General features: G+C 46.0%; 1 protein-coding gene across 5 annotated transcripts in view; it reads left to right on the top strand.

Annotated features, from left to right (window-relative positions):
* Positions 1–1,638: 1,638 nt before the first annotated feature.
* KDM4A (lysine demethylase 4A) overlaps positions 1,639–16,468 on the top strand; it is a 46,417-nt gene continuing 31,587 nt past the window's right edge. Inside the window, exons 1-10 of one of the 5 annotated variants that reach the window (XM_049617314.1) lie at positions 1,639–1,737; positions 4,333–4,509; positions 5,136–5,311; positions 8,033–8,147; positions 9,634–9,827; positions 12,131–12,180; positions 12,917–13,020; positions 13,414–13,551; positions 14,246–14,496; positions 15,200–15,399. In XM_049617314.1, the coding sequence (XP_049473271.1) occupies positions 4,372–4,509; positions 5,136–5,311; positions 8,033–8,147; positions 9,634–9,827; positions 12,131–12,180; positions 12,917–13,020; positions 13,414–13,551; positions 14,246–14,496; positions 15,200–15,399 (1,366 nt within the window). In that variant the 5' untranslated portion in view covers positions 1,639–1,737; positions 4,333–4,371. The other 4 variants (XM_049617315.1, XM_049617316.1, XM_049617313.1 and 1 more) reach the window with 4 other exon arrangements.

Genomic DNA, 16,468 nt, shown 5'->3' with positions numbered 1-16,468 from the left:
ACTGGCCAGAGAAATGGGAGAATGTCAAGAGAGCTCGCCCGTCTTTCACTTTCACTAGCGCACACCAATCGGAATCTAGCGATACAAAGTAGCAGTGATCTTGGAAAAATCCTCTTCGGTAGCAGTGGGAATTCTAGCAAGATAAAATTCATGAAGTAGTTGGTAGTGACAGAAGTAGTAGCAACTGTATCTATTCCCAGGTCAGTGGAGTTGGTAAGGCACGCTGTAGCATCTCGCTTGGTGGCGGCAGCAGCAACGGAGCAGCTAGGGGAGCGGTAGGTGAATTCTTTGGCATGATTTGGGGTGGCTTTCCTTATGATGTGTCCTCCAAGTTGAATTCTTAAGGCTCTCAACAATTTTGTGAGCTACCCAATATAATCTATTATCCAATATATTCTCTTACTAGGTCGAGAGAACAACTTTGCAATTGTGAAAAGCTATTGGTTGCCTACCCAATGAACAACGAATTCATTCCCTTGTCTTTTTTGAAACAGACCCCACCCCCCACCCCCCACTTTTTTTTTTTTTTTCCAGGACACATGTGCCCGGACCCAGGGGAATAAATCACGATTGATCTACCTCCGTGCCACGTAGGTAATATCATCCTTTTTGCCAACATATATTACCTCTCATTTTCACAACAATCCCGCAAGGCAGGTACTATTGTTTCCATTTTACCGATGGGAAAACCCAGGCTCAGAGGAGTGGCAGATTTTGAACACCGATCTGACTCCATAGCTCCTTACAGTGCACTACTCCCTAACTCATCTATGGGTAAATTTGCACATTTTTTATGATTCTGGTTGTGAGTATTCTACTTTTCTATTGTACCTATCAGAGCGCCCTGTATGTAGGCTTCCTTGCTCATCATCCGTGATAATCTGGAAGTCCTTAGGGCGACTAAGTACCCCTTAGGAACAGCTCCTAATGACTTCGAGGCACCCCCTCAACTCGCCAGAAGTGTGTCTAATGATTCCCAGGACCTTCTCCCCCGCCCCAAGAGCTGCTCTTAATGACCCCCAAATCCCTGCTCATTGAGAAACTGCTTTTTAATGACTCTAAGGACATCCCACCTCGGAGCTCTCTTCCTTTCAGGAACTGCCCCCTTCAGGAAATGTCTCGGTTTGCGGGCGGGCGAGGGGTTCCCCATGATACGGGACTTACAGTTTTAAAAACCAAGGCAGTCTCGTAAAATGGGACAAGTTGGTCACCCTATCAGAAATTGCTTGATCTCGGAAGATTAGGCTCCCAGCGCACTTCTACCTTAGGCAAGGGTCTCACCCTATCTGCCCCACCCTTTCGTTAGTAACATCCTACAATAATCTCACTGCCTCTACCTTTGCCGACCATCCTATTTCCAGGCATTCGCCTCTTTCAATTCTGATTAGCTCTGGGCGGCCAGAAGCGCGCCTATGATTGGCCAGCCCTGTAATCCAGCCGAGATGCTCAGTGGCCGCAGTCCCGAGTGGTACAGCGTTTCCTCCTGGCAACAGCCCGACCCAGCGCTCATAGGCTGAGCAGATTGATATGCCCTGACTTGGGCGACTGCAGCGCGTGCTCATTGGCTGTTTGAGGAGTGATAGCGTCCCTCAGATTGGTTGACGCTGTACGGCTGCGCAGAGGCCGACTTTCTAGAGGAGGCGGAGCTTCGCCCTTCGCCGGCTGAAAAAGCAGTAGATACGGCTAGTGGCGACAGCAGGAGCCCAGCATTAGCCCTGCCGGGGCGGTGGGCTTTAGGTAGGAACCACAGGGTTTTGGAATCCTTTAGGTTTGTTGCTGCTGTAGCCGTGACCGTGAGCTCTAGTGGGGGAGGGGCGGGGTTGCCGTCAGCGGTGAGTGAAAGGCATGGTTCTTGGCCAATGGGAACAGGAGCTTCTAATATGGGTCCTAAGATTGGTCCTTTCTAATCTCTTATGGCCAATGCACGTCGGGAAGGGAGGCGGGTCTCTTAGGCCTTATTTTCTTCTTCCTGCGGCCGGGCCTCACTCGCCTAGGCGGCGGGGCCGGGAGGGGCTGGCCCTCTATGCGGTGAGGATCGGGGACCTTGGGAGCGGGGGCTACCTTGGGAGTGGTACCCGCGGGGGTGGCTGCGAGGGGAGGGGGCGGGAGTTAGAGGTGGTTGTTAGCAACAGCGACCTTTATTGAGTTATTAGGTACAGGGCCTAGTGCTTAGGGTTTCGCTTGCATCATCTGAGTTAATCACAGCAACCCTGCTGAGCAGGGAGGTTGGGATCCCCATTTTACAGGTGGGGAAACTGAGACTTGGGCAACTCATACAGTCAAGGTCACACAGCTACTGAATAGCAGAGACCGGATCTGTATTCAGAGTTGTTTTGATCCCGGAGCCGGTGCTCTGAAACTACTCGGCTTTGTTGCTGGATGGGGGAAATGAAGGAGTCAAGGAACAAGAGCTTTCCCCAGGGAGTAGATTGGGGGAAGGGAATCCTAGGGTTGAAAAAGGGAGTGAGCAACTGAAGTGGGGGCGAGGAAATCAGTTATTCAATAGGTACCGAGTGCCTACTCTGTGCCGTGCATTGTTCTAGGTTGTAGGCATAACAAAGATGACCAAGTCCAGAGGCAGGTGAAGCCCCATTAGTGGCTTCCAAGGCCCAGGTGACGGGGCCTAACAGTGTTCACAGGATTGTGTGTTGTTGTCAAATTTGTTGAAGTAAGATATTTGGCATTTTTAAAAAAGAGGGTCCTCAAAATTGATTAAACTTGAGAGGTTCCTCCATACTTGCTTAGTCTAGGTGGAAGTTATGTTGCAGGCAGCATCGAGTAGCGGAAGAAGTGCTGGGAGTGCATCGCAGGACTGTGGGGAAATTTCCTGGTATGTAAAAAGATAAACGTAAACCTGCCATGTAAAGTTTTGGTGAGGTGTGTGAAAAGCTCCTGGCCAAGAGCAGACTTTGTTTTTGGAGAAATGGAAGCTTGAGAGATGCGGGTAGTGGCTTTTCTCTCCTATCTTAGATAGTTCTGTGCCCATGCTGTCTTCCTAGTCTGTTACTAGGTTGCTGGTAGGTTGGAGACAGTTTTCCCTTCTGAGCTCTCCAGCTCTCTAGGGAACTTGAAGCTGAACTGCCATGGCTTTGGGGCCCAGATTGGGGGAGTTGAGGAGGGAAATGTTTTTGCTTCTGAAGTGGCTCCTTTTGTCTAGTATGCTTGGTTCTTATTCAGCTGGAATAGTCTATTGTGTTATCAGGCAATGGGGATGCACCCACTTAGTTGAAGGCCTCATCTAGAAACACAATATTTGACCTTTTCCAGTCAGTTTGAGGCTTGCCCTGTATTGCCACGTTATTGCCCATTTAAATTTTGTCCTTTGAATTCTGGGTATGGTACAGTTGAACTAGTCTCTAGTTTGATCTCATGTAATACTGCTGAAATTACATTTTGGCTTAGATATGAGAACAGTTTCACTTTAGGGTTTTAAAAACTAATATCAGTGTACTTTTTACCTCTTAAACTTTGTAATCTTGTAGCCAAGTAACTGTCTTTAGGAATCTAGAATACTGCTTTGAGCTTTAAGCTGTGACCTAGAAGGAAGCCCAAAGGTTGTTTTTTTACATCTGGTTGTAATACATTGTTTAATATACCCCAAAGCAGTTATCAAAGGTGAATAAGGGAGCAACTTGAAAAGATAAGAGTAAAATATGGGCAGGGCAGCGATAGTATTGTTAGATAGGATTAACGCTCTAGTAACAGTTTAGCTGAAACAGTGTCTCCATTTAAATGAGATTTGAATACACACAATTTTGATACATCGGATTCTTTTTTCTTTTTTAAGTTTTTATTTACTTATTTTGAGAGAGAAAGCACACAGGTGGGACAGAGACAGAGAAAATCCCAAGCAGGCATTGCACTGAGTGCGGAGCCCAATGCAGGGCTCAAACTCCTGAACCGTGAGATCGTGACCTGAGCTGAGTGTTGGATGCTCAACCCACTGAGCCACCCAGGTGCCCTAATGCATCCGATTCTTTTAGATTCTTTTAAATATAAACTTTTCTATCTGTTTTTTGTTCATTTAAATAACCTGTGTAGAGGCAGATTCCAGGTGTGAGGTCTTAATGCTTCTTCAGAATTTCTACATCTTTTACTGTTTCAGCCCTGACATTCCCAGCATTTTTTCTTTCTTTTTCAAGTTCTATTTACATTCCAGTTATTTAACATACAGTGTAATATTTGTTTCAGGTGGAGAATTCACATACAACATCCAGTGCTCATCCCAACAAGTGCCTTCCTTAATTCCCATCACCCATCCTCCTTGACATTCCCAGCATTTAACTCTAATTACATTTTATATGATTTTATGTTCTTAATGTATTTCTTCAGGTTCCTGTCTGACCAGAGTGACTCCAAAAAGGAGGGAAAATGGCTTCAGAATCTGAAACTCTGAATCCCAGTGCTCGGATAATGACTTTTTACCCGACCATGGAGGAGTTCCGGAACTTCAGTCGATACATGGCCTACATTGAATCCCAAGGAGCTCATCGGGCTGGGCTGGCCAAGGTGAGGGTGGGTGGGATTGGTCCACGGAGCTTTTGTGACCAACCGGGCAGCAGCAGAAATCTTTCCTAAAGGCAGGGTGTGGAGTATATACTTCCTATTTGCAAGTTAATTCCTTTTGTTAACATCTGAAGCACCTTTTAAGTTGGAGGAGAGCTTGGAGTCTTTAAAGGGCGGTGTAGAGCTAGTGTCCCCGGGCCAGCTGCTGTGGTGCTTCCATTCTCTTGGTGGAGATGGGTGCTTTAGTGTTTGCACTCGAGGGCTTATGCCATCCACCTTCTCTTGTTCTCATTTCAGTCTCATCCAGTACTCTGATAGCAGGTTGGGTTCTCTTGTGCACTTTGTTAGATTAAGAAAATCAACTCTTCAGCCTCCTCTCTGTGCCCAGAGGAAATGCTGAGCTGAGAATGAGTATTACTCGTCTTTGGTCACTGCAACTAGGCAGCTAGTTGGTGGCTGAACTGGATCAGGGTTAGCACAGCAGTGTGACTCGCTATGTTGGGGTGAGTGTGGTTAAATCAGAGTCACTTTGTAGTAAAATTGGCTGGTTGGATAGCAGCCTACCCACGTCCTGGACTATGAGCAGCTTGTTGGATTTCTGATCTCTGTGTTTCCTGTGTTCCCTACAGGTTGTTCCTCCAAAGGAGTGGAAGCCCCGGGCGTCCTACGATGATATTGACGATCTGGTCATTCCTGCCCCCATCCAACAGTTGGTGACTGGGCAGTCTGGCCTCTTTACTCAGTACAACATACAGAAGAAAGCCATGACTGTTCGAGAGTTCCGCAAGATAGCCAATAGTGATAAGTGAGTGAAAACACGTTCCTTCCCACCTGCCATAGCATCTAGGAACTAACGTCTCATCTTCATAGCTGTCTCCTAAGACTGCTGCCGTGACGCTGAAGAACACTTTTCTCAGCTCTAGCTTGTCTCCCTTTCTGCTCTTTTTATGGAAGCATTCCTACTCTCAGTACTGTGTCGCAGTCTAAACACGTCTGTGTCCTTACCTAAAGTAATCCCATTGTTCTTCCATCAGAAGCAGAATCATTTTCTGACCCTGGTAAGTTGCAGAGTTGCAAAGGAGAGTGTTGGAGTTGGTTCAAAAGGAGTTTTTGCCGGATGTCTTAACACCTGCTTATCGAAAAGTGGCCTCAGTAGTTTATTCTCTTCCTTCTGGGTCCTTCTGTGTTTTATCATGCTCAAATTCCTCACTACCCATCCAGAAGCTATCTCTTTTCCATTTTGACATGACAGAATGTGAATAAACTGTCAAGCTGTTTGCTATTTTCTGTCTCCATTCTTCATCATCCATACGTGCTGATTGATCTGTTAGAAACATCTTTGTTTAGGCCTGCTGTTTTCATTTGTTTTCTGTTTATAATATTTAGCTTCATTTGACCTCACATTTGGAATGAATTTTGTGGTTCCCTCGTTGAGCTCTGACTGTTCCTTCTTAATTCTCTCTCTTGGACTTTCTCCTTTCCAATGTTATTCCTCAATTTTGAGTGTCCACAAGGGATTCCTTCCTTCTCTCTTGCTTTTTTTTCCTGAGCCCTTTTGATCTGTGCATGTCATGACTTCAGCCAGTCAGACATTATATTTTGTCTTTTCTGTGCATGAGCCCAGAGCTAGATCTGTAGCTGGCCAGTCTTCACGCTCCTGGGGGTTTCCCTTCCTGTGCTTTATTCATTGCTCTGTCTCACATCAGATCTTGTTCTATTTCTATGCTTTGCCTTCTTTTCCTTTGACTTCGCACAATTCAAAATGTGGTTTTCCAGTTTTATTGACAGCTTAACTCTTTAGAAAAAATTTTTTAATATTTATTTATTAATTTTTTGGGGGGGAGAGAGACAGGGCGTGAGCAGGGGAGGGGCAGAGAGAGGGACACACAATCCAAGCTGTCAGCACAGAGCCTGACGCTGGGCTCGAACCCACAAACAGATCATGACCTGAGCTGAAGTCGGACGTTCAACTGACTGAGCCACCCAGTTGCCCTGGCAGCTTAACTCTTAAAAACCTCTGTATTGCTGACTCACCTGCTGTCTAATGAGTGAATTTATGTAAGAGCATGTTGAAGAAGAGCGACATGCTCTGCACAGGAGAGGCTGTGCCGTCCTTTCTGTCTGGTTTCTAGCTGTGCGCTGGGGCCAGGGCCCCCTGCTTTTAAGCTCACATGGGGTTCCATCAGAGGCCTCAGCCTCCTGTATCCAGTCTCTCTTCTCAAAAATGGTAGGTCTTTCAGGATACCTCTTTTCTTTTTAAATTAGCCAGGCCTGTCTTTTCCCTTTACCTGAGATGCAACAAATTCTTACCCTTGATTTCTTACCTGCTTGGTCAGCCAGCTTTAAGAAAACCCAGCAGGTAAAAATCTAAGTTTATAAAGCAGAGCAGTTGGAGGTGGAAGAGTTACTTATATTTCAAAGGGAATTCAGGGGTCTTAAACTTGATCATTCAATAGGTTGAAGTTAAAATGGTTAAAATGTAAGGCCGCATTTAAAGTAAGATTTTTTTTTCCCCACCCAGCCCGTTGTCTCCACAGTTTGTCTTGGGTCTTTGCTTCTACTCTTTATCCATTCATAATATTTTCTTGCCATTTGATTTATAATGTGCATTTTCAAATATCTATTCAATTTACACATTATTCTTTTTAAAATTGCTATGTAATCTTAAGGGGTTTGAATTTTTAAAAAGATTTTGGAGTAAATTCTCAGTATGTGATAATTGAGCTAAAGAATATAGATATTTTTGTGCTCGCTTCGGCAGCACATATACTAAAGAATATAGATATTTTTAATGTCTTTATATAGAGATATAGACATCTATATATAGACAGCTGTGTACGTGTATGTGCATATATAAAAATATCTTTTTAAAAATATCTTTCTTAAACATTTGATTTGCAAAAATCTACATTTTTAAGAATTTTATTTTTTTATTAAAATACTTTGTTTTTAGGTGTGATTATTTGAGTTAGTCACTACATAGGGTGGTGGGAATGTAACAGTGACAATACAGATGAGCTGTCATGGAGCCGCTTCCTTTACAGAGTGCAGTACTGTTCTAGAACCTCAGCCCTTCACATGCTGGCAGGTTTTGGTTGTCTGTGGATATATAGGGATTTGCAGTTCTTGGTTTCTCCCTGAGTGTCTGGGCCACTCCTGATTCTGGCCAGGATGTTGTTTTTAGTGGTCTCTTGAAAAAGTTGAGAGTATTCTGCTTCTTAGGGAAGATGGGCTTAACGTCTTCATATACGTTACCTTCCTCAGGCCCAGAGCCCAAGGAAGGGATGTGGAGGAGGTTACTTGTGTAATGGAGCCTTGAAGGCCAAGGTTTTGTCTTGTTCGTTTGAAATGTCTTGTTTTCCCTAGAATGGGATTGTGTCTTGTCCTTTCATAATGCCTGATGAATTTAGTCCTTGTTAAAAAAAAAAAAAAAAAAATTATATATATATACATATGTATATGTATATATGTATATATATATATATATATTTTTTTTTTTTACTTGTTTTTGTTTTACTTTTGAAAGGTACTGTACCCCACGCTACAGTGAGTTTGAAGAGCTTGAACGGAAGTACTGGAAAAATCTCACATTCAATCCTCCAATCTATGGTGCAGATGTGAATGGCACTCTCTATGAAAAGGTGAGACTTCCAGGAAGCCCTCTGCAGCATTTTTGCAATTTAACACAATTTTTACCTGCCCAGCACTTAGTAGGCACCCAGAAGCTGCTTGCTGAGTTGAGTAGTTAAACAAAAGAGTGACCCACCACCAGCCGATGTGCTATGCACACTTAATGGTGGGTATTTTTGCATGTGACTGAATTTTATTTCTCCCACTCTCCATGTGAATTGGGTGATATAGTGTTCTTTGCAAGGGCTGTTAGAATAGTCTGTGGGTGGTAGCCGATGAGTTCTTCAAAGGGTGGGCTCACAGTAAATGAAATATTGGGGGAGAGGCAGTGTGGTTTCTGCAGAAAAAAGATCACTGACTAATTTAGTGAAAGGGGTATGTATTTAAGAAGAGAAACATTCTGATTTTCAGAACCCTCAAACAAGATTCTTTAGCAGAACCTATTTTAACAACTTGTGTCGGATTGCGGTATAGTGCTTTTCAGAATAAAGAACAGCCTTGGGGCTCCTGGGTGGCTCAGTCAGTTGAGCCTCTGACTTCGGCTTGGGTCATGACCTCGTGGTTCATGGGTTCGGGCCCCTCATTGGGTTCTGTGCTGACAGCTCAGAGCCTGAACCCTGCTCTGGATTCTGTGTCTCCCTCTCTCTGCCCTTCCCTGCTCGTGTTCTGTCTTTCTCTCTCAAAAGTAAATAAACATTAAAAAAAATTTTTTTTAAATAAAAAAAGAATAAAAAACAGCCTTAGATGGCATAAGGAAGGAACATTTGGGATTGTTTTTGATAATTAAAAAAATCTGTGGAGAATTTTAGGGATTATCACTCACATTAATTGTAATGATTTTGTAAATTATTGGAAAGAAGGAGTTTGAAAAGATTCTCAACTTGTCGATGACAATTTATTGAGTGGCGGAAAGTGAAACTTACAGATGTTAAATGGCAGAAAGATACTGTAAGGATCTGGGATGGGGAGGTACAGAAGCAGGACATAAGAATCGAGAACGTGCGTATAAGAGGTGGGCTTCTAGCTGACCATTAAAGTTTTGGCAATGGATTTGGGTGACATTGTAGACTTTTTACTGATGACGCTGCCTAGTGGAAGCTGGGGCTAAACAGTCACAGACTGGGATGGTAAATTCCCATGTTTTGTATTTTTAGTGATTTAGGAGTTCTTTCCTATTTTGACCTCAGTTTCTTTAGTTTCAGATCAAAGTCTTCCTCCTGGGGTTAAAAACAGGTGGCTGTCCCCTCCTTATTCATCTTTCACATGCCAGTTTTCTTTACCGAGTGGTATTTGCCTTTTGGAGGTCTGATGGCGTCAGCTCTAGCGGTGGCTGTGAAGTGTGAGTGAGGGGGGCTGTGGTCTTCATGTCCAGGCTGTTTTGACATTGTTCCACATCATCATTAGGGGTGACAGGTCACCTGTGACCCCTGCTCTTGTAGGTTCAGAGCCTCAGCTTGTGGGTACTGCAGTTGCCCTCAGCTGTGATTTACTTTGCAGCATGTCGATGAGTGGAATATCGGGCGGCTGAAAACCATCCTGGACTTGGTGGAGAAGGAGAGCGGGATCACCATTGAGGGTGTGAACACCCCGTACCTGTACTTCGGCATGTGGAAGACCTCCTTTGCCTGGCACACTGAAGACATGGACCTGTACAGCATCAACTACCTGCACTTTGGAGAGCCAAAGTCCTGGTAAAGTCGGGTTGCAGTTGGCACCGGGCTTCTCGCGACGCGGTAGGGCCCCTTGGCTCTAGTGTGCCGAGGCGGCACCTTGGGGTCTTGTTAAAATGCACATTCTGGTTCCGTAGACCTGGGGTGGGACTGGCACTTGACATTTTCTCCAGGTTTTTAAGCTGTGAGATGCTGTTAGAGCTCTGGTGCTTAGACCTCTCTTCGAATAGTGAGGCTTCAGAGGGCAGGTCATTTAATACTACTGGATGGAAAGATAAGTCGTCTGAGTTACTGAGAGCTACAGAGGCTCTCCCAGGCTTGCCCACTGCTTTCTGATTTCTTTCTCCGAACAGGCCTGAGGCATTTCTTAGAGGCAGACTTCCAAGACTGGAGTCACTCCTTCAGATGATAGAAAGCTTTCTTTTCCTCATGGAAAAAATATTTGGTGAGCAGCAGTGTGTGCTTAACCCAAGAGGGGATGCAGGGCTACTCCATATATGCTTCCTGCTCTCCAGGATGTTCTCAGTCTAGTTGGGGAGGCAAAGATCTGTTCTCTCCTCTCTCCCTGTGTTGATCCGTCTCTCAACCCCAGCATTTCAGTGAAGGTTCTGCATTCGACTATAGTGACAGAGACATAGGTTATGTGCTGTCACACAGGAGACTGGTCAGGAGAGAGAAGGGGTGAGAGAAGCACCGATGGGCACTCTAGATCCTCGTAGGAAGGGTACACGAAGGTGGGGTGGGAATTGGAGAAGCTTCCCTGGAAGAGGTGACTACCAAGCTGAGGCCTAACATGAGGAGGCCTAGCTGGGTGAGACAGTGGCAGGTTTCAGACAGGGAAGACTGAGGAAAGTGTGTCCGGGTGGTCGGAATGACACGTGCAGAGATCCTAAGCTGAGAGGAAGCACGATGTCTTCGGGAACTAGAGGAAGTCCTTTGTGGTTTGGGTGCTGTGTACAAGGATGGATGAGCGAGGAGGCTGACAGGGACACTGTGGGCCAGGTCACGGGGAGTCGTGGAAACCGTATGCACCTTCATTTCCTTTTCCGGCATTTTCAACCACTTCTTTTCCCAGAGGTTTTCCTTTTTTTTCTAATGCTTTCCAGTTTCTAGTTTTGGGGGTGTGTGTGACCTTCTGAGCCTGTGTGGACCCCCTGACTGCTGTCCCATAACCTTTCTTAGATGGCTAGACTTCTAGAATCTGTAAAAATAGTTTTTGTGCTTTCCTTCTATTTATTCCCAACTTCCCTGAGATTGGATTTTCACTCTCCTGTAGAGAGATTTTCTAGTTATTACATACACTCTTTTTAGATCATCTAAAGTGGGACTTCCAGAGACTTCTGGGCAAGGTTGCCTGATGGATCCCAAGGTCCTTTGGGTGACCAACATTTTCCTCCACTCCCCATCTGTTTTGTTTGGTAGTGAAACTATTTGGGATGGGAAGTTTCTCTTGTCGTGGAATGATCTTTATAATCAATTATAATGGTTAAAATAGACTTAACTGTGAGTTTCAGAATACAATAAAGTTTAACAGTTTTGTAAAACTTTTATTTTTTATTATTTATTTTTTAAGATTTCATTTTATTTTATTTTATTTTTTTATTTTGAGAGAGAGAGAGAGAGCAAGGGAGAGGGGCAGAGGGAGAGAGAATCTTAAACAGGCTCTGCACGGAGTATGGCTCAGTCCCACAACTGAGATCATAACCTGAGCCGAAATCAAGAGGCAGATGCTCAACCGACTGAGCCACCAGGCACCTCAGTTTTGCAAAAATTTTACGTAATTACAGGTGGTTTTTTTTTTTTTTTTTTAAATGAACAGTTTCTGTGGTGTCTTGCTACCCTGTGGGGTGGAAGAATAATTAATTATTGGGTAATCAGTGTAGCTGTCACAGAGATGATGTGAAAATGGGGTCAGCAGCAGATACAGGGCCGGGTCTCTAGTATCAAATCCATTTTTCCCATTCACCATTCCTCCTCCATCCTGTCCCAGTTAGGCTTTCAGCCTCCACCAGGAGCACTTTAATGCTATCCTTTAAAAAAATTTTTTTTTTATTGCTTCAACATTATAAAGGAGAACAAGGCTGGTTGCATACTATAAATTCTGGCTCATGGTAAACATTCAGTGAAAGTCTCGGTAAATGAATGAATATTAGAGAAATAAATTCACTTGTACCTTGTGGGCTCCTCTCCCCAAAGTCCAATATATCATTTCTCCAGACTCCTTTCCAGTTTTTGTGGTTGGGAGCTGTTTTGAGAGTGGGGATGAGCCCCTTAGGTCCTGAAGGGGGCTCTCCTCAGCATCCAGTGCTTCTATGTGATTGCAGGTACTCTGTCCCCCCGGAGCACGGAAAGCGGTTGGAGCGCCTTGCCAAAGGTACTGTCTCTCTTCCCTGTGCCTGCTCAGACCCTGAGACCCTGTGAACTGCACTAATTGCTCTAAAATGTCCGTTCTCTGCGGTCAGATTTCTTATGTGTCCTTTCACAGGCCTGCATGTAGGTGATAAGCTACACTGCCAGAGTGGTTACCCTAGCAGAGCAAATAAAAATCTGGAAACTTCCTCCATTTGTCCTGGGAAGGGACTAAGTAATTCTTAGACAGTCTCTGTCTCAGTTTTACCAAGCATAGGTTTATTTGACCACGGAGAGTATACCTGTCATCCTGGGTCTGGTTCTTCTGCCAGAAACCTAAAGGTTAAAATTGAATTTTTGTGCTTTGGTTCTTTTAAGTGGACTTTAATAGATTTGTACCTCTAGAGGGCCAATTTCAAGAGAGTTTGGGTATTCTGTGCTGTAGATGTGTTACTAACAAAAGATTGAGGGATAGAGTAGGAGCAAGGTCCTAAATAGTTGCAAAGCTCTCTTTAAGCACAAGGCAGGTTGGGTGATCTCAGTCTCCCTAACAGAATTTGATTACCCAGGTAAGCCATTGGAGAGCCCGGAGGCTCACTGTAGAATCAGGATTGGCCCGAAGCCAGAAGGATCTGTGGAGATCCTGTGCTGATTTATCCTCCTGACACAGCCAGATGAGATGCACAGGTGTGCAGTGGCTGCAGGGCTGCAGAGCTGGTGTGGAGCAGTGTGTTCACCTGTGCCCATTTTCAATGAAACAGGCTTTTTCCCTGGAAGCGCTCAAAGCTGCGAAGCTTTTCTCCGCCACAAGATGACTTTGATTTCCCCTTTAATGCTGAAGAAATATGGAATTCCCTTTGACAAGGTGAGCTGACTTTACATATGGTCTTAGGCTTACAAGGAAGGCAGCCATCCTTTTCGGTCTGTTTCACAGAGGGGCTTTATTCTGGTTCATCTCTCTGTACCAGGCGTGGGCCAGAGGTAACCCATATAGCAGTACTTGGATCCAAAGATATTAAAGGTGGAGGTTCTGTAGCTTCCCGGTGCCAGAGGAGAATCACATCCCCTAGAACATTGTTAACTTCGGGGAATGGTCAGTTACAGTGTTGGGGTCTGATATGATCAGGCTTCGCGTCTTACAAAGACCCTGGTGGTCTTATGACTTATGCTGGGTTATGAAGCTGTAGCCGAGCTCTGAGTTCCAGTCCGTTAGACTTCAGCCATTTGATGCAGCTGGTTCAAGTCTGCTCTTGTTCAGGTGACTCAAGAAGCTGGAGAATTCATGATCACTTTTCCTTATGGTTACCATGCCGGCTTTAACCATGGCTTCAACTGTGCGGAATCCACCAATTTTGCTACCCGGCGGTGGATTGAGTATGGCAAACAAGCTGTGCTGGTAAGTCTGTTTGATTGCTTTCTGTAACGCCATGACCGAAAATGTCTGGTGAGCAAATTCTTGTTAGATACACTGGCTGGTGATTAGAACATTCTTTGAACTGCTGGAATTCAGAAACAGACTGACAGGGCTGTGCAAAAGAGCTAGTATGTTGCGTTCATACAGAAATTAGAAGAATTTGTTCAGGTTTGGGATGCGTAAGGTGAGGTTTCCATGCTTAAAGTCCATTTGAGCATGAAGACCACACCCACGCACATGGCTGTTTCTTGCTTTGGCCATTCTGGGATTTCTCTGTTGAGAAATTCTTAGGGTTAGGGAAGCAAGCAGGGCTGGACGTTTGGCAGGGAGCAGACTCGCTTATGTGGTCCTGGCTTGGATATGTCTCAGAGGGACGGTGGATGTGGAGCATCCTGGGTCGAAGTGCAGAGCCTCACCTCCAGCATTTCTTTATGCATCCTAGTTCGTGCCCAGGTGGGCTCACCCCAGCGCTGCACATTGCTCTCTGCTTTTTCCCCTGCTTCCCTCCATGCTCGAAGGCTCTGCAAGGACAGTATGGCCTCAGCCTGTGAACGCAAACAGTTTGGCTTTCAATTGTCTTGTGTCTTTTGCACTTGGAGGGAGGAGATGGGATGTGGGAGTCGCATGGAAGCCGTTAAAGAGTGTTGACTGGAGCTCTCCTGGTTCCCTGGGATAGTGCTCCTGTAGAAAGGACATGGTGAAGATCTCCATGGATGTGTTTGTGAGGAAGTTCCAGCCAGAAAGGTACAAACTTTGGAAAGCGGGGAAGGACACCACAGTTATCGACCATACTCTGCCCACGCCAGAAGCAGCGGAGTTTCTTAAGGAGAATGAACTGCCTCCAAGAGCCAGAAACGAGGAGGAGTGTCCAGAGGAGGATGGCATGGAAGGGATTGAGGATGGAGAGGAGGGTGACTTAAAGAGAAGGTAACCCTACAGGCTCTGGGCCTAGCTCCCCCCCGGTTTAAGGGAGGGGTGTCTGGCAACTTCCATAACCTGCCAGGAGGCTGTTTCTAAGTGGGGTGTTTGAGCCACAGCGGAGGGAACTTTCTTCTTGGTAAAGGCTCCAGAATCCCCAGAGCGAGGGCATTCAGGCTATTTCTTACAGCTGTCACCCAAGAGTGATCACCTCTGTATGCGGGCCTGTAATTGGCTGGAGCAGAGGTCGCATAAGAGAGCATGGCTCCCTCTGAGCCAGAAAAGCCACATTTTCTCCTTACCATATGAGACATTTTTTAAAAAGGAGAGTATGGTGGTGGGAATGAAACTCGCAAGGGCAGGGGGTGGTGTGAGTGAAGTTGGCCAGCGCCTTTGGTGTCTGAGCCAGAGGATCTGGGCCACATGGAGGAGGAAGGAACATTTGTGGGGTACCTGCTGTGTGCCAGGTGCTCTGCATACCTTCAGCTTCACATCACATCTTTGAGGAGGATGGTGATACTCCTATTTTCCATTGGGTGGAACAGGCTCAGAGAGGTGAAGTCCCTTGTCTCTTCTACAGATAAGAGGTGGGACTGAAGTGTGACGCATAGTAGACAGACCCTGGCCATTCACTCATTTGGGGCTATGTGTGAATATGTATGTAGGTAAATGAACTTGCGGCCCCTTGAAAAGTTGGCTCTCCTTCTTGCAGCCTAGCCAAGCATCGTATAGGGACAAAGAGGCACCGAGTTTGTCTTGAAATACCCCAGGAGGTGAGTCAGAGCGAGCTCTTCCCCAAGGAGGAGCTGAGTACGGGACAGTATGATATGACGGAGTGCCAGGCTGCCCTCGCTCCCGTGAGGCCCACCCACAGCTCCGTGCGGCAAGTCGAAGACGGCCTTCCCTTCCCAGGTTAGTTGGTTATATTTTCCCCAGAGATGTAACTGCATTCTGTTCTGAGTTGGATGCCATGTTGAGTGCAGGGTCACAGATACAGAAAAGTGGGGAGGTGGGTCTGTGAGGACAGAGTGTCAGTGCAGTGTGAGAATTGGTGTGAGAAGGCCTTTGGATAGGGACATGAGGGATGAGGGGTGGAAGGTAGGGGAGTCCCTCTCCCTCTACCTGGTGAGGGCTCAGGGAGACGCTGAAGGTTGGTGAAGTGACAGTGAACCGGCTCTTACGAGAGAGGTGGGAGCTTTCCAGGTCGGCAGGGAGTGGGGGCACATAGAAAGGGCGCCCAGAGGGGAGTAGCAGGGGTGATGGTGTGCAGGTGTGGAAGCACGTGAGCTTTCTTGGCTGTAATTTGGGAAGTTGGCATGGGTGTCCTGTAATTTGAAGATAAGGGTGGGAAGGGCTGTGCTAGCAGATGAGGCACGAGAAGTAGGAGTGAGATGGTGTGTGGACTGGCTGCCGTCTTAGAGTTTGCGCACGTTGGGGCTTGAGGGGCCCCTTGTATTTTGGGAAGGAAGCGACGTCAAATGAGGCGTGGTGGAGCAGTCACTGGGAGTTGTTGCGGACAGACTTGTTGGGGGGTTTCGCTTCAGTCTCAGGTGAGGCTTGGAGCGTCTGTACTGAGGGTGCCCTGGTGTGTCTGCAGACACCTGGATGGCACTATGGATGGGGCCCTGGGGCTGGGCTCCCTCTGTTGAAATTTTCTTAAAAAAAATTTTTTTTTAAATGTTTGTATTTATTTTTGAGACAGAGACAAAACATGAGCAGGGGAGGGTCAGAGAAAGGGAGACACAGAATCTGAAATAGGCTCCAGGCTCTGAGCTGTCAGCACAGAGCCCGATGCAGGGCTCGAACTCACGGACTATGAGATCATGACCTGAGCTGAAATCGGACACTTAACTGACTGAGCCACCCAGGAGCCCCTCTCTGTTCAAATTTTCTAGCTTTTGAGGTCACCAGGTCTCTGCTGAGCTCAGGCCTTTGTTTCCTGCAGGAGACTTCTGAGGAAACAGCAGCTGTCACTTACTGA

This window comes from Panthera uncia (assembly GCF_023721935.1).
Source record: "Panthera uncia isolate 11264 chromosome C1 unlocalized genomic scaffold, Puncia_PCG_1.0 HiC_scaffold_4, whole genome shotgun sequence".
Classification (NCBI taxonomy): domain Eukaryota; kingdom Metazoa; phylum Chordata; class Mammalia; order Carnivora; family Felidae; genus Panthera; species Panthera uncia.
Note: the sequence above shows the minus strand (reverse complement) of the source record. Positions and strands in the feature narration are given on the sequence as shown.